Source organism: Ascochyta rabiei, chromosome 20 (assembly GCF_004011695.2).
Source record: "Ascochyta rabiei chromosome 20, complete sequence".
Taxonomy (NCBI): domain Eukaryota; kingdom Fungi; phylum Ascomycota; class Dothideomycetes; order Pleosporales; family Didymellaceae; genus Ascochyta; species Ascochyta rabiei.
Genome location: NC_082424.1, coordinates 1,128,079 through 1,150,452, shown reverse-complemented (window position 1 = coordinate 1,150,452; position 22,374 = coordinate 1,128,079). Strand labels below are relative to the sequence as shown.

The 22,374-nt window shown below is 54.3% G+C and overlaps 7 protein-coding genes across 7 annotated transcripts, besides 2 other annotated features; 3 read left to right on the top strand and 4 right to left on the bottom strand.

Annotated features, from left to right (window-relative positions):
* Positions 1 to 466: 466 nt before the first annotated feature.
* On the top strand, positions 467 to 1,909 carry EKO05_0010814 (Argininosuccinate synthase; the record flags this gene model as incomplete). The annotated part of the gene is made up of 4 exons (XM_038943681.1): positions 467 to 500; positions 595 to 633; positions 688 to 1,188; positions 1,236 to 1,909. 4 exons carry the CDS (start codon positions 467 to 469, stop codon positions 1,907 to 1,909), a joined length of 1,248 nt encoding a protein of 415 aa, XP_038793753.1.
* A 3,693-nt stretch (positions 1,910 to 5,602) lies between these two features.
* Positions 5,603 to 5,653: a tandem repeat.
* Positions 5,654 to 5,766: 113 nt separating this feature from the next.
* On the bottom strand, positions 5,767 to 7,149 carry EKO05_0010813 (uncharacterized protein; the record flags this gene model as incomplete). Its single annotated transcript, XM_038947321.1, has 1 exon — positions 5,767 to 7,149. The coding sequence occupies one exon, from the start codon at positions 7,147 to 7,149 to the stop codon at positions 5,767 to 5,769; it is 1,383 nt and encodes a 460-aa protein (XP_038793752.1).
* Positions 7,150 to 8,460: 1,311 nt separating this feature from the next.
* On the top strand, positions 8,461 to 10,586 carry EKO05_0010812 (Non-reducing end alpha-L-arabinofuranosidase; the record flags this gene model as incomplete). Its single annotated transcript, XM_038943594.1, has 2 exons — positions 8,461 to 8,598; positions 8,646 to 10,586. 2 exons carry the CDS (start codon positions 8,461 to 8,463, stop codon positions 10,584 to 10,586), a joined length of 2,079 nt encoding a protein of 692 aa, XP_038793751.1.
* Positions 10,587 to 11,018: 432 nt separating this feature from the next.
* Positions 11,019 to 12,343, top strand: EKO05_0010811 (uncharacterized protein; the record flags this gene model as incomplete). The annotated part of the gene is made up of 2 exons (XM_038943483.2): positions 11,019 to 11,457; positions 11,529 to 12,343. 2 exons carry the CDS (start codon positions 11,019 to 11,021, stop codon positions 12,341 to 12,343), a joined length of 1,254 nt encoding a protein of 417 aa, XP_038793750.2.
* Positions 12,344 to 12,715: 372 nt separating this feature from the next.
* EKO05_0010810 (uncharacterized protein) lies at positions 12,716 to 15,878 on the bottom strand (the record flags this gene model as incomplete). The annotated part of the gene is made up of 3 exons (XM_038943640.1): positions 12,716 to 13,519; positions 13,571 to 14,979; positions 15,026 to 15,878. The coding sequence occupies 3 exons, from the start codon at positions 15,876 to 15,878 to the stop codon at positions 12,716 to 12,718; spliced, it is 3,066 nt and encodes a 1,021-aa protein (XP_038793749.1).
* A 492-nt stretch (positions 15,879 to 16,370) lies between these two features.
* EKO05_0010809 (uncharacterized protein) lies at positions 16,371 to 17,976 on the bottom strand (the record flags this gene model as incomplete). Its single annotated transcript, XM_038943459.1, has 4 exons — positions 16,371 to 17,510; positions 17,562 to 17,654; positions 17,704 to 17,829; positions 17,881 to 17,976. 4 exons carry the CDS (start codon positions 17,974 to 17,976, stop codon positions 16,371 to 16,373), a joined length of 1,455 nt encoding a protein of 484 aa, XP_038793748.1.
* A 652-nt stretch (positions 17,977 to 18,628) lies between these two features.
* Positions 18,629 to 18,661: a tandem repeat.
* A 512-nt stretch (positions 18,662 to 19,173) lies between these two features.
* On the bottom strand, positions 19,174 to 21,726 carry EKO05_0010808 (uncharacterized protein; the record flags this gene model as incomplete). Its single annotated transcript, XM_059637851.1, has 3 exons — positions 19,174 to 19,756; positions 19,810 to 20,670; positions 20,726 to 21,726. The coding sequence occupies 3 exons, from the start codon at positions 21,724 to 21,726 to the stop codon at positions 19,174 to 19,176; spliced, it is 2,445 nt and encodes an 814-aa protein (XP_059493834.1).
* Between the last annotated feature and the right edge of the window lie 648 nt (positions 21,727 to 22,374).

The following is a 22,374-nucleotide window of genomic DNA, read 5'->3' as shown; positions in this document are numbered from 1 at the left end:
GTTTGTTTCTTCTTCACGTATTATTTACGCCTGTACCTCTTGAATATGGCATTATTATACCGCATTGCGGCGGCGTTTATCGTTGGGATTAGCGTTACAGTCACTTGCTTTCTGAGTTTGATACCTTTGACTCACGTCTCGGTGGGGATTGTGTCCTTTGAGGGCTTTTAGCATGTGTTGTGCGGGTTTGGATAGGGGCATGGTGATACCACGTTCGGAAAATGGCACTTGTTCAACGAGCATGATCTCACCCGATGCTAGCCCTTCAGGCTCCACGCGTTCCATGTCTCGAGTTTTTGCACCGTCATTCTGTAGGACGTGCTGGAGGGGTCAGCGCTAATGCGATATCGGCCCGCATGCGCTCGGACCAGACTTTTTGTTATCGGTGTTCCCCAGACGAACCATTCTTTAAGCCATTGACTCCTCAACATCCTTCCCTCACACTCCAACTCTCACTCATCACATCATGGCCAAGGGACGCGTCTGTTTGGCTTACTCTGGTATGAAGAACTCCCAACCTCAAGCTATGAACCAATGCTATCCCATTGTCATGTGTTTGCGGTGACGAGCATGATTGACTAACTTGACTCACAGGCGGTCTTGATACCTCGACCATTCTGCAATGGCTGATCGGTATGTTCACGTCTATGATTCGGTCTACGAACACAACCTAATACATCGCTACAGAGGAAGGCTATGAGGTCGTGTGCTTCCTCGCCAACGTCGGCCAGGAAGAGCCCTGGGATGAGGTCGAGAAGAAGGCGCTCAAGATTGGCGCGAAGAAGATGATCATCACCGACCTGCAGAAGGAGTTTGTCGAGGAGCTCTGCTTCCGCGCCGTCCAGTGCAACGCTTCCTACGAGGGCCGCTACCTCCTCGGCACATCGCTTGCCCGCCCCGTCATCGCCCGCGCGCAGATCCGAGTTGCTCAGCAAGAAGGCTGCGACTTCGTCTCCCACGGCTGCACCGGCAAGGGCAACGACCAGGTCCGCTTCGAGCTCGCTTTCTACACTCTCCAGCCTACCATCAAGGTCATCGCGCCCTGGAGGCTGCCTGAGTTCTGCGACCGCTTCAAGGGCAGGCAGGATCTGCTCGACTACGCTGAGAAGCACGGCATTCCCGTCACATCCACCAAGGCCAAGCCATGGAGCATGGACGCCAACTTGGCCCACTGCTCCTACGAAGCCGGTACGATGCGCTCCTCTCCACGAGCGAGCTCCTGCTAACGCACCCAGGTATCCTTGAGGACCCCAACGTCTCTCCCCCCGACGACATGTGGACCATGACTCAGTCCCCGCTCGCCGCCCCCGACAAGCCCACCGACATCACCATCCACTTCGAGAAGGGTGTCCCCTCCAAGCTTGTCACGCCCGAGAAGACGTACACCGACTCGGTTGAGCTCTTTGTTGCGCTCAACAAGCTCGGTCACATGCACGGCATCGGCCGCATCGACATCGTCGAGAACCGCTTCATCGGCCTCAAGTCCCGCGGCTGCTACGACTCCCCCGCCATGACCGTCCTCCGCCTCGCACATTTGGACCTCGAGGGTCTAGTCATGGACACCCAAGTCCGCAACCTGCGCGACCAGTTCGTCTCGCACAACTGGAGCTACCAGCTCTACAACGGCATGTACTTCTCGCCCGAGCGCGAGTTCATCGAGAACAGCCTGCTCTTCTCGCAGCGCCGCGTCAACGGCGAGGTCCGCCTCACGCTGTACAAGGGCAACGCGTACGTGCTCGGCCGCAGCAGCCAGACCGAGAAACTGTACAGCGAGGAGGAAGCCTCGATGGACACGCTCGACAACTTCAGCCCCATGGACACCACGGGCTTCATTGCCATCCAGAGCATCAGGCTGAAGAAGTACGGGCTGCAGAAGCAGGAGGAGGGCGCTAACCTCAGCCGCGCGTAGATGGTACAAACTGCCTTGACGGAATGTGACACGATTATGATGGGTTTCTAGAGGGAACGAAGAAATAAAAAGTTCAATGCTCACACATCCTTGATCGTTCGTTGCCGTCTTGATATGCCGTCTTGATATGCCGTCTTGTTCCATACCGATCCGTGCTCCTGCCGCTACTCAGCGCTACAAGGACACGCTGCTTTGTTCTACAGACAATTTAATATGCTCCACAACGACAGCAACATTCCAACCAATCCACCCTCACGAGTGATTCTCCGTGTTCACACTGCATCTTATCGGCAGTCCATCGCCGGCGCAGTGCGGGGAGCACGTGACAACAGCACGAATTCTTTTCGTGCGTAAGTGGAGGAGTTCTAGCCTTTTTGGTTGAATGGGTGTAGCGTGTTCCCTGCGGGGGATGATTTCTTGGGTGGGTGGAGAGGTAGATGGGCTTTGGAAGAGGACTGCGGGATGGGGGATTGGTGGGGTAGCAGTGGTAGGAGTAGTGGCGCGGTAAAAAGTAGATAAAGGTATATAGTATAGTATAGAATTGAGAGATGACAGGTATCGCAGTAGAGAACAGGCCGATATAACGTGGCTAAGAGGGCAAGTGAGTTGGCGTACGAATACCACCTTTTTGGTTGCAACAACAGGTTACTACGATACTATAAATAAGTCTTGATATAACATGTACTACTATTTTTTTAGATCCATCAATCGTCTTTGCACGCTGTGTTGCCAAGTAGTGAGGTCTAGCAAGTAGCTTAATCTCTCTATAGTCGTTCTTAGCAAGTCTCCGCGTGGTGATCTGGCTCACTCATTGATCCCTCAGTCTCGATGAAGCAATCCGATTCGCCTTATTCGCCTTCTCAACCGCAACTGCCTAATTCGAAAAGAAAAAAAACATTACTTGCCTCCTTCTACCTGCACTAGCACACGCAACATGCTCAGCTATCCCTTCTTCCGCCTTCCTCGCACCTTGACACACATCTCTTTTCTGTCATCTATTACCTTTACCTCCGTCCTCACAACCAATTCATCCACGCTACGTCTCGCTGACGTGTATTGTTGACTGCATCTTACCCCGCTCAGCCTTGCTGCGCGCCCAGGCTGCTATATGTCAGCCTTCTGCCTTGATGGGAGAAGATCACTCCTTCACCTCACTTTTGCTTTTTTATACCTCACTTTTGTCTTCTGTTACCGAGCGACTATGGCCTAGCAAGAGCAAGGAAATATATCTGAGGATGTCAGTGAGGTTGCGACTACAACTGTGCTGTCTCGGGCAGTCTTTGGAATTTCAGCCTGACTACTCGGACGACTGGACATGTCCATACTGCGGAACCAACAAGGTCCTGGCTGAATCTCGGTTGCATCGAGGCTCGTTAAATCAGTGGGGTAGTTTAAAGAGACCGGTTTGGGCATTTCAAGCCGAATCAACGGTTGGTTGCAACGTCTGCAATTTGGTCGTAGATGTTCTCATAGTTTGCCGGTCAGAAGGCACACATGGTCTTGACACGACACAATGTGTCAAATTACTTATAGAAAGAGAAGACTTACGTCTTTCCTTCGAACTTTTGTCAGGTGACCGAACGTTGACAGTTTTCGAGGCAGAAGGTATGAACACTCATTTGGCACAGCTATACGTACATATGGCTGTCTTGGGCATGGGATTGAATAGCACCACTGATCAGAGCGTGAGTATAGATAGTGGTTCAACTTTGAACCTGCACTCGCTGCCGCGTCCGTCTGGTGATACTTCATCTTTGCTGGCATTAAACACCATACAAAGATGGGTTAGCACATGCGAAAACGACCATGAACACTGCAAACGTCATGATAACCCCTACCGGACCCCAAAACGTGTACTCAGACTGTCAACTAGTTGGTTGCAGCTATGCGAAGATATGGAATCAGAGTGTCAATATGCTTGCCTGAGTCACTGCTGGGGTCCAAAGGGACCAGCACTAAAGCTGCGTTCTGACACGATCGATAAGCTTAGGCATGGGATATCTGTCGATCAACTGCCAAAGACTTTTCGAGACGCAGTCGTGCTCTGCTTGAATCTCTGCATCCAGTATCTCTGGATCGATGCTTTATGTACGTGTGAGACTTACCGAGTGGGACGAAATGAAGCTAATTGTCAACATGTAGGTATATTACAAGACAGCGCAGATGACTGTGAGGAAGCTGCAGCGACGATGGCAGACGTATATGCAGGCGCGGTCGTCACGATTGCAGCGACATGGTCCGACGATAGCGATCGTGGGTGCTTCTCACAAATGCGAACTGAGTTTGAAGACATGCCACTACAAGAACCGGGACTTTCTGTGCGGGCTGAAAACCCTAGATTCCCGCGGTAACTCTGGGTTCCCATTGAGAGAGACCTTGGCCACTGCTAGATCGCGCCTGGGTTTATCAAGAACGAAAGCTGTCGGCTCGAGTAGTCCATTTCGCAAGGAGCAGCTCTATTGGGAATGCGATGCAGTGTTTCTTTCGGAAGATGGCGCCGAAAATCTTGCAGAACTCTGTGGAAATGATCTAAGGTCACCAACAGAAAAGCCGGCCGCTGCCTGGAGGGCGGCAGTAGAACACTACTTACGTCTCAAACTTACCCACGAAAGCGACCGTTTACCGGCAATATCAGCTCTAGTGAAACGACTGCAGCCTCTTCGAGAGGGCGACATCTATATAGCCGGTATGTGGTTGAATACCCTCCTACACGATCTTACCTGGCGCGTTGCGTGGAGCCTCGGAAGCCGGCTACCACGACATAGGATCGTTCGCCCCACATGGTCGTGGATAGCTACGCCGTATCGCGTTTTCTGGCATCTATATGTGACTCTGCTCTCCTCTGTACGACTACTGGACGTAACTTACAACATTACCGGACCCGCTCATTTTGGCCAAACGACAAATGCTAGTATTAGACTAGAGGGACCTATCATGGCTGCAAAGTACACGAAGAATGGACATAATTTCTGGATTACTGATGTACACGGGCCTTGTGAGGGGTCAAAAAGCCAGGAGATCCATGTTTCACAGGACTTTGATTTCAAGAGCGCTAATCCTCCAATACTGTCTAGGGAAATGTTCGACATCCTGCTGATGGGCGTCAGAACCAGAGATCGGTACGAAAGTATCATGTTCCGGAAAACCTCAGAGGAGCAATATCAACGAGTAGGATGGATGACAGTCTTTCTCAAAGATATTCCACGGCCTAAAAATCACCCAGACTGGACCGAAGAGCAAGTCATGGAAGATTTCATGGCTTCTTTGCCCATCAAGCAGTCTGCGATGGTCTGATGTCTCTATTCAAACCATCAGATTCCATGCCAGTCGCGCTGATGATAAACCAGTCCCGTGACTTGTGGTCCGTCGCAACCTAAAGCGCCATAAGAAGAGCAAGAGTAACAAACCTTTCTCACTTTCTGACGCATACACTCTGAAATCAAGCGATCAAATATCGGGAATCGCACATCTCAACCTGACACTACGCTCGATCGAATGTTGTGTTCCTTCGTCTCACTGCGCAACTCCTGGGGGACACTGAAGTCTGCTGAGGGTCTAGGTTGTCTGTCATTTCTTTGAACTGCCTATTCCTTTCCTTCACTTGCTGTCTTTTCGTTTCTGCATTCACAAGTCCATGCGCTTGAGACGCGATACTACATGGCGCAGGATACTCGTGCAACAGGTCCCACGCTGGGGAGTGGGTTGGGATTCGCGGATTGTGGGTGTGTGAGGGGTTTGGGCTTGTTCTTGGAGGTTTGAGATATGGGGTACTGATTTTCGAGTTGGGCATTAGGACGAAAGCAGTACGTTGATCATCGAAATGTATGTAACAAACACCCTTACCATTATTCCATCTACTACAGATGCACCCGTGCCTCGATATCCGAAACCGCGGTTCTGTACGCACCGATATCGCGCTGAATCAGCGAGATCCGATTTTCCAACATGCTCCGCTCATCTGGTGTCGATGTGTCCGGGATCGCGGGTAGTAAATCCAGCAGCAGCAGTTCGATCGCCGCATCCTCATCGCGGCCATTCTCACCACCCACCGGCCGCGCAGGGCTAGACACCACAACGATCCCATCCCCCGGTCCATCAATTGCAGGCGTCAACATCGGCGTCCCTAGCGCCACCGGGAACTCCTGACTCCACGGCGGCTCCTCGACACGCTCCTGCTGCAGGCGAGAAAGTCTCGGTTTCCTTCTCCTCCTCATCTCTTTCGGATCTAGCTCGGACAGAAACCCCGTGGCGTCGATGTCGCGCGGGTCTGAATCGATCTGCACTTGCGTCGGTGCGGGGTCCTGGTCAGCGCGCCCTCGCTTGCGGGTTTGGCGTGGGAGGGCGCGTGCGGCGGGCTCGTTATCCGGGTTGAAAGTCAAGGTGGTCGGTTTTATTAGGGCGCCGTAGATGTGTCGACCGCTGACGGGTTCTTGAGGCGCATTTTCTTGGTCTTCCGAGCCCGAGGACTCTTCCGGGGGGTTCGCCGGCGTGATGGGTGGTGGTGCGGTGGGCTTAGGTTCGGGCTTAGGTGATTTGCCGTTGCGTAGCTTGCGGGCTGGCCTTAGGGGGAGGTCGGATGCTTGACGTTTTGTTCCTGGTTTAATCTTGTTCTGCTCCTCGGGCTCCTTTCTTTTCGCTCTCCCTCCGCCATGTGGTCCAGCGACTTTCTGATCCTGCGGCTTTCTCGCCTGTCCTGCCTTCTGAGGATCCCCAATGTGAGCATCATCATCTGTCTTTGCGCTTGCTCTTGTACGCCGCATCGGTTTTGATTCAACCGCTTTTTCCGTCTCTTTATCTTTTACTTCTTTTCCTTCGGGCCTGCTCTCTAGTCGCTTACACACTTTCTTCAAGTCGGCTGCAGTCATGTGTTCTGTCTTGCCCTTGGTGCTTTTGGTTCTTGACTGCCGCAATTGTATTTCCATGCTCAGCTCCAATTGGAATAACTTGTTGTCTCCTCTTGAACTCTGGGATGCTTCGTGAAGGAGATGCACTATGTCTGTAGGCCATTTCTCAGGATCCGGCTCGTTGAGGGGCCAAAGTTCAGGTCGAACACATGTGGTTATTTTCTTCAACGGTAAATTCCAATTGGCGATGATGCTTGGCTTGAGATCAACAGGCACAGAATCGATGGTTTGCTGAGTCCCGGCCGGCTTTCCCCTAGAACGCGTGACCACCGTTTTCGTCTCCAAGGGCGGCTTTTGTGCGGGATTGGGACACTGTCGTGAGGATCTTCGAGTCATCTCGAGATTTTGATAGGGATGTTTTGCTCAGATACGAATGTTGATGATTGGTGTTCGTCGAATGGGCAAAGTCTGGTACGCATATGGCAGGGTCCTCCATCAGCTTGCGAAGCATTTCCATCGGAACAATATCATTTCCATCTTCCTACCCTCTCTAGACTTCGAGATGAGGTCGAATTGTTGTTGTGACGGCCCAGACCAGCCACTCGATGTCCTGAGGTGCATGCGCGTGACGTCAGCAGAAAGTTTTAGACGCCGACCGTGCATCTGCGTGCGACATTCTCAATGATTCATGTCATGTAAGGTCGTGATAGCATTCGAGCAACTCGCTGCAATATATACCGTTATTCCTAGATCTGAGTCCTATATGTTCATGGAGTGGAATTCGAGTTGCAAATCAGCAATTCATTGATCGTTGCTTGTGATGTCGTAGACTTAATGGGATTCCTTGTCATCTGGATGACTTCAAGAGCATCTCTGCAAATATCGTGTCCTCTGCGAAGGAACGTCGTATAGCCGAGAATAATAAAATACAGCAAATAATTGAGCTTGTAGTGTCGCGGGTCAGCGCAGCTATTCTTGGTGTTGCGGCTCAAACCTCCCTGACTTGCCGAGCTGAAATTGCTACAGCTGTTCGGACGGAATGCTTCATTGACCTCACATGTACAGCTCACCTCTCGACATCGCCACTCAGCAGCGTCGTGTACCCCTTGTGGCCGCCGGTTGTTTGTTCGGCAACACCAGTGTGAGGTAATCGGAGAGTCTGCGAGCTCGAGGCTTGGCGTCGGCGCACACTCCGCGAAGATACCCCAAGTTCTCCACAATCTCCGCGAAAGCATCGACACAAACACGAGTATGGGATGGCGCGACCGTTGCGCAGCGAGGCCGCGGCCTTAAGTTGGTGAACGTCCGTCAAATACCCCGGCCAAGCCTAAACCGTTTCCTGAAGGTCACGTCACTCCAAGAGGGGTTTTTTCCGATCGACATGGATCTCCAGGAACGGCGCGCAAGGAACTGAAACAATTACATTTCTCCGCCCGGTAGAGGGGCCGAACTTCCTCCAATGGCTGATGGTTGACGACCTTGGAGAGGCTGACAGGCGTGTGTACCTGCGGGAACTACTATCCCGAGTACCCTGATCAGGCATGGCCATGATGGCAGACTTTTGTGGGGATCATCACGGCAAGTGCAGAGTCGCATTGCCAAGTTTTGGGTGAATTGGCATGGCAGAACGTCAAAGCTACAAAAGGCAGGGAACCGGGCGTACAATTGATCTTCACTTTGTGAGCGACGATCTTCACAGTCGTCAACATGGGACTCTTTGCAAAGGTCTTCCTTGCCGCTACTGCCGTAGCATCCGTCGGTGCCGTCGATGTTGTCGTTCAGTCTGATGGAGGCAACCAGACTGGCAAATTTGGCCATCAGTATGGATACGGCTTCCTCCATGAGGTATTAACCATCGTATGTCTCAATCTGCGCTTTGCTGACCGCTCTAGGATATCAACAACTCTGGTGACGGTGGTATCTACGCTGAGTTGATTCAAAACCGTGCTTTCCAGTACAGCAGGGCTTTCCCGGTCTCCACAGCTCACTACTTCCCCATCAACGGTGCTAGCCTTACTATCAACAATGGCACGCAGCCACTGTCAAAGGCTCTGCCTGCTTCCATGAAGGTTGCTGTGGGTAACGGCACCGTTGGGAAGATTGGTTTTGAGAACGAAGGCTACTGGGGCATGGACGTCCGCGCCCACAAGTACACCGGATCATTCTGGGTCAAGGGCGCCTATACTGGCACTTTCACAGCTTCGCTGCAGTCGAACCTGACAGACGATGTTTTCGGCTCCGTCGAAGTCGAGTCCAAGTCTGTTGCCTCTGAGTGGACAGAGCACACGTTCGAGCTCACTCCTGAGAGGGATGCTCCCAACTCGAACAACACTTTTGCAATCACGTTTGACCCCACTGGCACCCAGGGTGGCTCTCTCGACTTCAACCTCATCAGCTTGTTCCCTCCGACATACAAGAACCGCAAGAATGGTCTCCGTGTTGATATCGCCGAGGCCCTTGCTGAGATGAACCCCCACTTCCTTCGTTTTCCCGGCGGTAACATGCTTGAGGGACTCGAGAACGACACTTACTGGGACTGGAAGGACACCCTTGCCCCGCTCAAGGAGCGCCCCGGCTTCCAGGGTGTCTGGGGCTACCAGCAGACCCACGGGCTTGGTATGATGGAGTACCTGGAGTGGGCTGAAGACATGGATCTCCAGATTGTCATTGGTGTCTGGGCCGGTCTTGCTCTCAATGGCGATGTGACTCCCAAGGAGGACCTTCAGCCTTTCATTGACGACGCTCTCAACGAGATTGAGTTCGTCCGAGGCTCAGTCGACACCGAGTGGGGTGCTAAGCGTGCTGCTCTTGGTCATCCCGAGCCTTTCGAGCTGAATTATGTTGAGATCGGCAACGAGGACTGGCTCGCCGGTTTCCCTGGAGGCTGGGACTCCTACAAGGAGTACCGCTTCACCATGTTCCACGATGCCATCAAGGCCAAGTACCCTGAGATCCAGATCATCGGCTCTTCCGCCACCAGCGATCCCGCCCCTGAGGGTGCGACTACTGGTCCCAACCTGATTGACGGCATCAAGTACCCAGCTGATACCATTGGCGACTACCACCCTTACCGCGAGCCTGATGAGCTCGTCGAGGAATTCGACCGTTTCGACAACGACATCGGCCACATCATCGGTGAGGTCGCCGCTACCCACGTCAACGGTGCTACCCCTCCTCGCTGGAACGGACCTCTCTACAAGTACCCCTGGTGGATCGGTGCTGTCGGCGAGGCTGTCTCTCTCCTCGGCTACGAGCGCAACTCCGACCGAATCCCCGGTACCTTCTACGCCCCCGTGCTGAAGAACGAGAACCGCTTCCAGTGGCCCATCACCCTCATCCAGTTCACCGCCGACGCCAGACAGACCACTCGTGCCGTTACCTGGTACTGCTGGAGCTTATTCGCCCACCACCCTATCTCTCATACCCTTCCTACCACCTCCAACTCTAGCTACGGACCTGTGTACTGGGGCGCTGGTAAGGACGAGGCCCGTAATGGTGCCCTCGTCTGGAAGGGTGCTGTCTACAACACCACCGACAATGGCTCTGTCCCCATTACTGTCCACTTCCAGGGTGTCCAGGCCGGTACCAAGGCCCAGCTGACTGTCCTGACCAACTCCGTCGGTGACCCATACGCCTACAATGACCCACGCACTGGCGTCCAGATCGTTGACACCAAGACCACCGAACTGACTGCTGGTGTTGGCGGAGCTTTCGAGTTCAGCCTGCCGCAGTTGAGTGTCGCTGTTCTGGATACCGACGTCACTGGCAACTCTACTGGCGGCTACAAGAAGGCTAAGAGGATGCCGATGCCGAGGTACCAGAGGCGTTGGTAGTCTTGCCGTTCAAGCATGTTTTGTGTAGTCAGTAAAAGCCAATAGTGCATCCAATAAACATACTTTTTGAACTCACTCGCGTTTTGCTCGGTAATTATCATATATTCAGGTGGTAGATGTTGCGATCACTGAATGGTTGTTAGTATCGACATCACCCAAATGCTGCACACCTTACCAAGCATACAACTCGACATGCCATAGATTCCCAGACCTAGTACTACTATAGGTATTGCACATCCAACCATACTCAACCATACACCTGACCAACATTAGCGCAACTCCCGTGATTGGCCGCCTACCCATGGCTAGTCGCGGCAGCCGGCATTAGTGGATCTTTTACATCTCGTCTTACAAGATTTCTCCCCATGACCACTTGCACCCCCGAATCCACAATCCTCCCACTCTCTCCCATTCCGTGATCCCAACGGCACCATGACCTACAGCCCGCCCCCGCCCCCGCCCCGCGCCTCCCGCGCGCAACCCAGCCCGCTGCAAGAAACCCCCCCGGAGCCAATCCCAGAAGCAGAAGACGCCGCGCAGTTGTACAAGAATGACGCCGCAAATCACACCCCTGGCTTCCGCGCCCGCCTGGCCTCCTGCTACGAGCGGAATCTTGGGCTCGTGCTCGTGTTTCTCGCGCAGACTTGTGGCTCTGTCATGAATACGGCTGCGAAGCTGCTGGCGACCGGGTATGAGACTAAGTTCCACGCTATGCAGATCATTTTCATTCGGATGCTGTGTACGACTATCTTGGGGGTGGCGTATATGGCGTATAACAAGACGCCTGATTGTCCGTTGGGGCAGAGGGGGATTCGGGGACTGTTGGTTTTCAGGGGGGTTTGTGGGTTTGTGGGGTTGTTTGGGCTTTATTGTGAGTTTGTCTTGTGTGGTTCACGGCGAAGAGGGAGGGTGTGTGTAGAGAAATGCTGACGGTGGATGTAGATTCCCTCTCCTGGCTGAACATCTCGGATGCCACGGTGATTACGTTCGTCATCCCGACTCTCACGGCACTAGTCTGCTTTGTCTGGCTGCGCGAACCCTTCACCATCCGCGAAGCCCTCGCAGCGCTAATCGCCTTCTCCGGCGTCCTGCTCGTTGCGCGCCCCACCTGGCTTTTTCCCAACCCGCCCGTGGATCCCATCACCGGCGATCCAGAGCCGAGCGAAGTCGTTGCTAACATCCTCGCGTTCGTCACATCCGCGCCGGCTACATCACCGACCCCCATCTCCCCCGCCCAGCGAACCCTGGCTGTCCTCGCTGCCATACTAGGTGCGTTCGGGGCCTCGACAGCATACGCCACGATCCGCGTCATCGGGAAGCGCGCTCACTCCTTGATCTCTGTAAACTACTTCGCCGGCATCGCGACCCTCGGATCCTTCCTCACGCTGCTCATCCACCCAGACCTGCACTTCGTGATGCCCGCGTCCGCAGGACAATGGGCGCTGATCGCCGTAATCGGGCTCACAGGATTCCTCCTGCAATTCCTCCTCACCGAGGGACTGCAGCGAGAGAAAGCGGGGCGGGCGACGAATCTGATGTACTTGCAGCTCGTGTTTGCGCTGGTTATTGAAAGGGTGATCTGGGGCACGACGCCGCCGTTGGAGAGTCTGGGTGGCGCGGTGCTGATCATTGGGGCGGCGGTTTGGATTACGCTGCAGAAGAACGCTGGGGTGAAGGAAGAGGTGAAGGGGAAAGGGAAGGTTGTGGACGAGGAGAGTAGCTTGTTGGGGCGTGATGAGGAGGGGAGGGAGAGGTGAGTGTTTGTGAGAGGGATGACAATTTTCAAAAGAGAAAAACAACATGTCAAATAACTGCTTATCCAAGCTACACAGAATTCTCCGACGACTAGTCTCCTCGCAGTGCAGTCACTTGGACCCATGCAGTGGTTCGCCCGTCGATGATCTACCTGTCACCGGCTGGCTCGTTTGGGAAAAGCAGGCAGTTGACACATTGTTCGCAACTATTAGAACCTACCTAAAAACATCTGCACAGCCACACGACTGGCTTGCCACAGATCCAGACGCAGACAACCACCGATCACTCCTCCTCTAATGTACATTCCAAAAAACATCGCACTCAAGAAAAATTATCGTAGAGAAAAGGGTATCAAATCTCCAGCATCCATCTCCTCACACCTTCTTCTCCGTGTCCGAAAGCGTGCTGAGATCCTCATACGCGGTCTGGAATCTTTCAACACCAGGTCTTTCAAGACCAGGTGTTTCGACCTGCTCAGCACCCGCACCCGGTGTTGCGGCGACCCGCCGACCATTGAAGAGTCCGGCACCAGGCGCGTCGGTTGAAAACCGCCCAGGCGTTGGCTGGGTAGTGTTTGGTTCTCCTTGTACAGTGGGGAACGGCGGTGCGTCTCCAAGCTGCTTCGACACCTCTACCGCAGGCGGCGTCGTGATGTTGACGCTCTGTAACGTGACCATGCTTGCATTTGCGTGGTGACCATTCTGGCCATCGACCTTGAGACTGAAGGGATAGGCTATGCCTCCTTTGTTCGGCCGAGTGCTTGACCCGTCTGTCTCTGGGACGATTGTTGGCGGCGAGGTGGGTTCTGCAGAGATGATGACGCCTGGAGATTGCACAGGCTCATTCGATAGTGTAGGTAGGCCAGAGTGCGATCGTTCAGGCGCAATAACTGTGGCCTCGGCAAGACCCGAAGAAGGGGGTGCCATTTGTGAGAATTCCCTCGAGAGCTTCTGGAGGTCGTCTTGTGATGAAGTTGCTTGTCCTTGATCCGTAACATTCGAATGCCTTGAGCGCGAACGCATCCTTGTGGGTCTGATCGGCGCCAGACCAGCATCTCGACTGCGGTCAGGGTTGCGATCAGTGGTGGCGTCCAAAGAAGTTGTGGCTTGCTCAGGGTCCGTAGCTACCGCTTTTGACGGCGGTGGTGGCGTCTGGTCTGCCTTTTGTTCACGATCGATCTGCACAGGTTAGCATGTGTTCGTGATTCGGTAATCGGTCAGGCAGCATACGGTCGCTTCATCGTGTTTACTACCCCACAAACTCCAAAGTGCCATGCCCCAGCTCTTCTTCTTCGCCTTCTCTGCCTTCATGCCCTTGATTCTTCTGCCTGCCAACGCAGTTGGTGGAGGCGTCTCGCCTTCGAACCTCTCGAAACCAGCCTTCATTTCCTTCATTCGCTGCTGCTGGATTTTGATCTTCTGCTTTGCAAACTTTCCATTCCACTGTTGAGACGCTTTCATCCACTTGTTGACTGGGCCCGGCTTGGGCACTCCAACCTCAGAAACCGGGAGATTAAGAGCAGCCAGCTCTTCCTTGGGCGCCAAGGGGTAGATGTATCCATGTCGGTCGATGCGTTGCCGGATCATGTGGTGCTCAAAAGGAGGTAGTGGATCACCGGCTTTACCCACCCTAGTTTCGTGATTACCTTTGTCGATGATTCCGTCTGTACCGAAGCGGGGCTCAGTCTGCGTCTTGGACTCCTTGTCTTTCTTTGACTGTTTGGCATTATCGGGAGACGATTCGGAGTCTGTGCTGACGAAGGAGATGTCATCGTCGTCAAGGATGTCGATGGATGTTTTTTGGGCTCTTGCAAGCGCCCAAGCACCGAACTGGGCGATGCTGCGGTACATGTGCTTCGCTGGCCGCGTGAAGCTGAGCGTTGGGGCCACGTGGCAAAGATCGTCCCAGACCTGTAGCTGCACGTCCGTTGGCTTGTACCTTGATGCCTGAGCCTCGATCTCTTCTGCGGTTTGCATGTTGGACGGAGGTGGTAGGTACGCTCCCGGATGCGCAGCCTTGTGGGCTAGGTAGATCTGCTCGTCACGAAGCAGCTCGCCACCTCCCGTCTGGATCAGTAAAGGAGGCAGTCCGCCAAGGGAAGGCTGTAACACGGGCGATACAAGAGGATGTGTGAGAAGGTGGTTTGCAGTGTACAGCTGGATCTGGTCCTTGATCTCGACCCGTACCGTGTCCAACTGCACAGACAGGACACCTTTGGGCCCGATACCGTATTTCCCATCTGGTGAGATCCAAGTGTCCTGTGCTTCGGTCGAGCCGAGGATTGCGTTGATATCAGGCTTCTCAGTGTTGATCGAATAGCCGCGTACGCGCTCAGCTTTTGCTTCCTTTTGAGCTGCGCGTTCTTCTTTGCGTTCTTCTTTGCGTTCTTCTTTGCGTTCTTCTTTGCGTTCTTCTTTGCGTTCTTCTTTGTGTTCTTCTTTGTGTTCTTCTTTGCGTTCTTCTTTGCGTTCTTCTTTGCGTTCTTCTTTGCGTTCTTCATTACATTCTTTTTTGTGTTCTTCTTTACATTTTCCATTGTGTTTGCCAGAGAGCGAAACCCGTGGAGACGACCTGCCCTTCTGGTGCGCGCTTGGAGTCGAGTTCTCGAGTTGGACGAGGTCATCAGCATTAGGAGGCGCTGATAGAGTCAGCGCGAAGTCAAGGGTAGTTGCAAACCCACTTACGCCAGCTGATGCTTGGCTTGTGCAGGAAACCATGGGCTGGGATGTAGTCCATCTTGTCGTCGCCACTGAGGCTCGGGAAGCTGTGGGTGAGATCCACCCAAGGACTGATCAGGATGGCACCCGCAGGCAGAGGCACGCCCTGGTCTCGCAGCGTCACCAGCATGCTCAGCACCATTCCACCACCGGCCGAGTCACCAGCAAGAACGATGGTGTTGGGGTCGTGGCCTTGTTCGAGCAGGTACAGATAGGCTGCCAAGCAGTCCATCAGGCCACATGGAAACGGGAACTGCGGGGCAAGCCTGTACTTGGGGGCCAGAACGCGAGCCTGAAGCTTGCGGGCGTGTCTCTGCATCTGGTAGCGATGCTCATCCACGCTGCCGAAGAAGTACGCGCCGCCATGGACGTACAGCATAATGCGCTGTCCCTTTGGCATGCTCGACTTTTCGCGCGCATCGCCGTCTTTCTTCATCTCTATCCATTCCGCCTCGAGCTTTGAACCCTCGCGTCTCCACTGCCACCAGGTCTGCCCGCCCACGGCTTCAATCCCTTTCGGACCCAGCTGCGCGTTGATGTACTGGGCAGAGCGCTGCAGCTGCCCGCTCGCCATCTCGACCTTGCTCACGTGCACCCAGTGCGGCACAGGCACCCATTGCGACGTAAAGGCCTGCAACTCGTCGACGGGATGCAGGGATGCATAGTGGAGGAAGCGCCGGATGAGCTCGAGTCCTTCGTGGTAGGAGATGTGCGCGGTGGGCTTGTGGCGCAGAGGGCTGCGATTGAGGTAGTGGAGGATGTACGTCTCGATCACGGTCGGCGTGACGGCAGCGCCCACTGACAGCGTGTTGACTGGCATGCTGAGGCTGTTCCTGGACAATCAGGGGTTCGGCTGCGGAGCTAACGGGCTTAAGTGCACACGCTCCGACAGGGCCGCATACAGTGCGTGTGGAGAGAGGAAAGGCGTGTGAGCACTGCGATATGCGCATGCACTGCGGGAAACAAAGGGGGAGATAGCAAGGAGAGCGTGCGGGTGGGGTAGCAGCGCGACCAAGAACTGAAGAACATGTGGATTTCTTCCCCGGACCACCCACACTTCATCGGCACAGGGGTCGGCGGGAACGCTTGGATCCACCCTGCGTCATCGACATTCTTTTCGATTCAGGGTCCAATCCACTTCGTCTCTCCAATCAGCGCCTCGAGTGACACGCCAGTCGGTCCTCATCGCCATGGGAACTTGTGCTATCTTCATTATTAGGTTGTGGGGCTATCTAAGTAAGCGACAGAGCTAGGTCATCGTTGGTCATCGTTGGCTATCCTGGCTGCCTATGTCCGTCCTCTGCAGCAATATCTAGTACTTGCCAGGCTCGCCGGGCACGCCGCTGGTAGGCGCCACACCAGCACTTCCAGGCGCGCTTCCCGCGGTCCCGTGTGTGGGTGTCTGCTCGAGACCCTGGGTCTGGAGCGGCGCGGATGTCTTCTCATCGGCCGGGAGGCTGCTGTGTGCACCCTCGTTCAGGCTGTTGTGCCCGGCTACGGGGCTGGTGGGGCTGGCAGCGGGCACCTCGCTAGTCACCTGCCCAGCGGCCTGGCTGATGACTTCCCACCACTGCTGCGCGGCTTGCGGCGTGTGTGCCTTGAACGCGAATTCGTGACTCATGGAGAACGTGTTGCCGAGCTTGCCCTTGGACACGTCCTTGCCCTTAACATTGAACTTCTGGCCGTTGACAGCACCGACGACACAGTCTGGGAGGTAGAGAGACGTTTCTGGCACGGGGTCCTTGCCGAAGTCGTCGTCGGTCTTGAACTCGTGCAGGAACTTGGATGGCGTTACGACGTAGTAGTTTGTGTCGTACGAGCGCATAATCTTCCCTTTCTTCTCCAGAGAGCCAGAGATCAGCGGCTGTGTGGAGCGGTGGTTCTGGTTGGCGAAGTTGATGCTCTGCACTGTGCGTGCTGGCGCTGAGGGGTCGATGAGGACCTGGTTGTTGCGCTGGATGAAGCCGTTCCACTCAAAATCCAACGGGATGCGCTGTGCGGTGCCAACAATGTCGCCGTAGGCATTCTTGGTCTGCTCAGCCTGGGTGTTGACCACCTGCATGAACTGACCCATGCCGTGCTGGATCGTCTGGATGATGTGCGCCTCGAACTGAGCGAACGAGTTCTGCACGCTGATGAGGTCCTGTCGATTGTTGTTCTCCTCCTGGACTTGCTTGTTCAGACGGTGCATGACCCCGCGCTGCAGGATGTAGGGGTCATCGGTAGCGGACATCTTGCCACCATGCGACTCAAAGGTAGCTGTGTGCTGTCCGAGAAGCTCAATGTGCTTCTGTGTGCTGGAACGCGCCTTGTCGACCTGCTTGCTGCCCTTTCCGGCACCCTTTGTGAGCTCCTTGCTCTTGTTCTTGATCTCGGTGTGCAGACGGTCGAAGATGGGCAGGATGACGGTCTTCAACTGCTTCTCGGTCTCGTAGTGCTGGTTGGACATGCCCTGGATTCGTTAGCATCCACGCCTTGTGTGCGCGCGTGAGGGACCACCCACCTGTGTGTTGGACCTGATGTTCTCGAACATGCCTGCGATCCCACCCAGGGACTGGTCGAAGTGGTGTCCCTCCTTCAGGGGGTCCTTGACGGTCTGTCGCAAGTCAGCCTTCTATCCTCACCAGCTGCTCATAATCATGTACCTTCAAGATCCTCTCGTACTCCTTTCCGTGTGCATGCTGTGTCTTCTCGGTCGCGGTGACATAGTCTTCGAGGTATGCGGTAGCATGCTTCCACGCTTGCAGGCGCTCGCCGAAAAGCTTTGTGACCTATGCCCCAGATTAGCACGTTCGCCAGCGCAAGAAAGCGCGTCTCCTGACCTCTGAAGTGTCCTCTCCAGGAATCGCCTCGGAATCCGAGGCGTTGGTGAACGTGCGCGAAGGCAGTTCGCTGGTAGCAGACTGTGGAGCGCTCATGTTGTCAAACTGTGGTGTCCTGCGCGCGACGGTGTGTCGTGATTTGGCGTGGAGGAGGGGGAAATGCGGTGTGAGTATACCAGGCTGGCTAGCTGTGTTGAGGTGTGTTGCGGGGCTCGTTGGCAGGGGAGCACAGGAGAAGGGTCCGCACAAGACAAGTTGGCAACAAAGAGTCAGAGATTTACAAAAGCACTTATGTGTACGATAGGTCGATATATATGCATTTCAAGGCTGTGACGCCAGTCTGGACCATCAGGATCACAGCAAGGTTGCCGCCCATCGTAAGCTCGACTCCAACATGCATGAAGTCGATCGCTCCTTCTCATCCTAGGTCCATTCCGCGCTAGTGCTCGTGTGATGTCATCATACCCAAACAAATCACTTCGGCCGTCCACCACCACACCAACTTGCGCAGCTCAACCACAGAACGCTACAGTCGCATGCTGCGCCACGATTCATGTGCAGCAGGACCATTTGTCCTGTTTGGCTAGAGCTTCGAGGGCCGCCTCAGAAGAGGTTGCAATGAATCACAACCCGCAGTAACCACTTGCACCGTATGGCCGTAACATCTCGAGTCGTCATGGGTAAAGTCAAGGATCTTACAACCCACTGACCAGGCTGCGCAGGCTTGCGGTACAGAAACCAACAATCAAAAAAGAAGAAGAAAAAGAAAAAAAAAAGAAAATGTATCAACTACAAGCCCAAGACTAAGACAACGAAGCCTAGCTCCAACACACCAGCCTTCGCAGTCCAGGCAAAAGTCGATGCGATTCAGACCATCAGTACGAACAAAACCTGCTCAAGTGGCTGAGACATCCTGTTGATAAGCGTCAAAGTCACTCGGGAGAAGGTATCTGCATGCTCCGGCGCTGCAGCCGTCAAAGACCAATGCAACGTGACTAGGAGAAGCCTCCGAAACCTGCTGGTTCGCATGGGCTAGTGTCTCGATCCAGAGGCCGGAGATTGGGTGACGATTATCATGCGTTCCATTCAGTGCGTGTCCAAGACGGAAGTCATACGCCGCCTTGCTTGCTGAAAGTCAAAGGCAGATTCATACTACGATTATACATTATCTATAAACTACTCGTAATACATCCCCCATTTCCCTCAACCCGCACAACCCATCAACAAGCTGCCTCGGGCGCGATGACAAAGTCGTCAAAGAAGACGCTCTGGTCAACAGCCTGAGTACCGGCATTACACTGCAGGCCAAACCAAATCTGCTTCAAGTTGTTTAGAACGTAAGTTGGCGCCCGGTAGTACACAGTGTACCTTCGCCATTCTCCAGGCTGCTGCGGCGCCTGTTTGGCCGACGCAAAACTGGTAGCAGTGCCGCATTTCGTGGTAGAGTACAGGCTGTGCTCGTTGCTGAGTCGCGAGGAGGTGGTGGAAGGAATAAGCTAAGGGAGACGTGTCAGCAAGGCGATATCGTGCGGGTTTGGCAGTTCGACTTACATTGGCAATGCCAACACCCCACAGCGCGACCCAGGTGCTGCACACGTCGCTCGACCCAACGTCGGCACTGTACTTCCAGCTGAACTCGATGCGGTACGTCTGCCCGGCTGCAAGGTTGGGCGCATTCTGTTGGAGCTCGTAGAAGCTGTACCCTGTCGTTGTACCTGCTTTCTTAGACATCTGAACCGCCCAGTTGGAGGTCACGCCGCTCCGCACATGTCCGGGAGATACCACAGCGGCCGAGAAGTCTCGAGAGGCGTATGGGCGCCAAGCGTACAGGTCGCCGGTCTCGAAGTCCAGGTTCACGGCAGCGGTCGGGTTGGGACTGGTCGTTGGGTTAGTTGTGTTACGTGGTAGATGGCTAAAAGGAATACTTACGCTCTTGTCGTACTGGTGACAACTGTAGTGACTGCGGTGTATCGTGTAACCGGAACGACAGTCGTCAGGGTTGAAACTAGTATAGTCGGCGCAACACTTGCTGTGGCAGTCGATACCACTGTTGAAGTACCCGTAGCCACCAGAGAGCACATGCTAGAGATCCGTGTGGCGGGCAATCCGGAGACGACCGAAGGCGTTGGAATGGCTTGTCGGGGCTCGAGGGCAGGCAGAGTCTGAATCGCGAGCGACGTGATGTAAGCGGTGGAGAACTTGGTGGATGTAGATCTCTCAGTCCGAACAGACAGGACGGTCGAAGCGCCGGGGGTGGTCGTCGTGACTTTGGTTGTTACAGGTGCTTTGTAGTTAATGTACGACGTGCAAAAGCTGCCTCCATCCTGGTTCAGAGCAGACAGGACTTCGGTATCGGAAGGACCAGCACTTGTCCTGCGACCAGTCCAGACATAACCAGCCGGGGAGCTGGATGTTGCCGAGCTCTTGAGGTAGCAGCGGCCCCATACGTAAGACACGTCTACGCAGCCATCTGTGCTATCGCAAGTGTCCATGCAGGCAGCAAATGTTGGCGAGTCGATGGCTTGTAGATCGTTGCCCCCGTAGTCCACTCCGCATTCGACAACGTAAGTGCCACCGTTTGCAGCAACATACGACTTTTGGTTGTCTTTGCCGTCGATGCATGTAAGCTCTTTCTTCTCGGTAGCAGCCGAGGTGGTAGGAGCTGCGGAGGCGGTCGAAGCCATTGAGGTCGTGGTTGAGGCCAGGTCGATCAATTCCGCAGTCCAAACATGGCCAGCGTCCATAAGGGTGGATGTGGAGCGCTTGAGGTAGCATGCGCCATTGACATAGCTGAATGAGTATTAGATTAGCTTATACGAGATCTATTTCGGAAGTTCCAACTTACGATACATCAACACACTCAGCCGTAGTGGCGCAAGTGTCGATGCACTCCTTGAAGGAGGTTGTGCTAGCGGAAGTCAGGTCACCACCGTAGTATTCTCTCCCGCAAACGATCTTGAAGTTCTTTCCACTCGAGGAGCGGTACGTAGTAGCATCGCTCGCCTTGTCAATACAGGTCGGACCAGTGCTGCTCGGGGTGGTAACCGCATCATGCTTCTTTGCCGACCAGATGCCCGCATCGGACACCGAAGTGGTCAACTGGTTCTTCAAGTAGCAGGCACCGGATCGGAATGCAACAGTGAGACAGCTGCTTTCCTCGTCGCAAGCAGCCACGCAAGCGTCGAAGGAGTCGGTCCAGAGGAACTTGAGGTCGCCGTTGGGGTAGTCCGCGCCGCAAGTAACGTCATAGGTCCCTTTCGAAGTCGTGTGCGTGAACGTGGAGCCCGCATCCTTTCCTTCGCAGGTGAGGAGGTACGCAGCAGCCGAAGCGCTCGGTGAGACAGATGAGCTCAGTGAGACGGTAGAGCTTGATGAGATGATAGAGCTTGATGAGATGACAGAGCTTGATGAGATGGCAGAGCTCAACGAGGTGGTAGAGCTTGATGAGATGATAGAGCTCAATGAGACGGTAGAGCTTGATGAGATGATAGAGCTTGATGAGATGATAGAGCTTGATGAGATGATAGAGCTTGATGAGATGGCAGAGCTCAACGAGGCGGTAGAGCTCAACGAGGCGGTAGAGCTTGATGAGATGGCAGAGCTCAACGAGGCGGTAGAGCTCAACGAGGCGGTAGAGCTCAACGAGGCGGTAGAGCTCAACGAGGCGGTAGAGCTAACAAGCTCGCTGGCAGGAGTAGCAGAGCCGACAGAGCTGGCGGATGTAACAACCAAGCTCGAACCGCCCGACAGAGACGGAACCGCAACAAAGGCAGGCACAACGACAGCGTTCCCTAAAGAAGACAAAAGCAGCGCCAAAGTGCACGCAAGATACGTCTTGACGGCCATGGTTCGAAAGAGCGTGAGGGGGTCAACGAAGACCACGGAAAGACTGGACGGAGCTCGAAGAGTCCTTGATGATGCACGAGAATCAAATGAGAGGATATTGTGATTGCCTTGCCCACGGATACCGCGCTGTTCTCGGAGGCTTTTGTATTCGCGCTCTATCCTAGCATCTACCACGGTAGAAACCCATGACCCGCAATTTCCCCCGAGGTGCACCTCGGTGAGGGCGACGCAGCTGCTGTAGTGAACGCCTCGATATATTAGTATTGACTCGGAAGTCTTTGTATCTGTACTATATTGCCAGAAGAGGCAGCGAGGGACCACGAGCCGTAGCTTGGCACGTCTAAGAGGCCCAATGCGTGCTGGAGTGTGGCCGCTCCGTGAGTTACGGGACGCTTGGGTACGCACAGAGATGCAGGGGTCGCGGGTAGATCTCCAGGCATTAAGCTGTGGTGCTGGGTTCTGATGGTGAATGTGAGGTCTCCTTGCAAGCACATGACCGTAGGATTGCGAACATTCCCAGAGTCATTCATCACTGTGTTCTAGCTGCTGCTCACCGCGCCCTCCATGTCCGTAATCAATAAAGAAAAGAAGGCGAAAAATCGCGACGTCTTGAGGCGTGTGCATCTAGACTTCCTAGAGGCGTCGCTA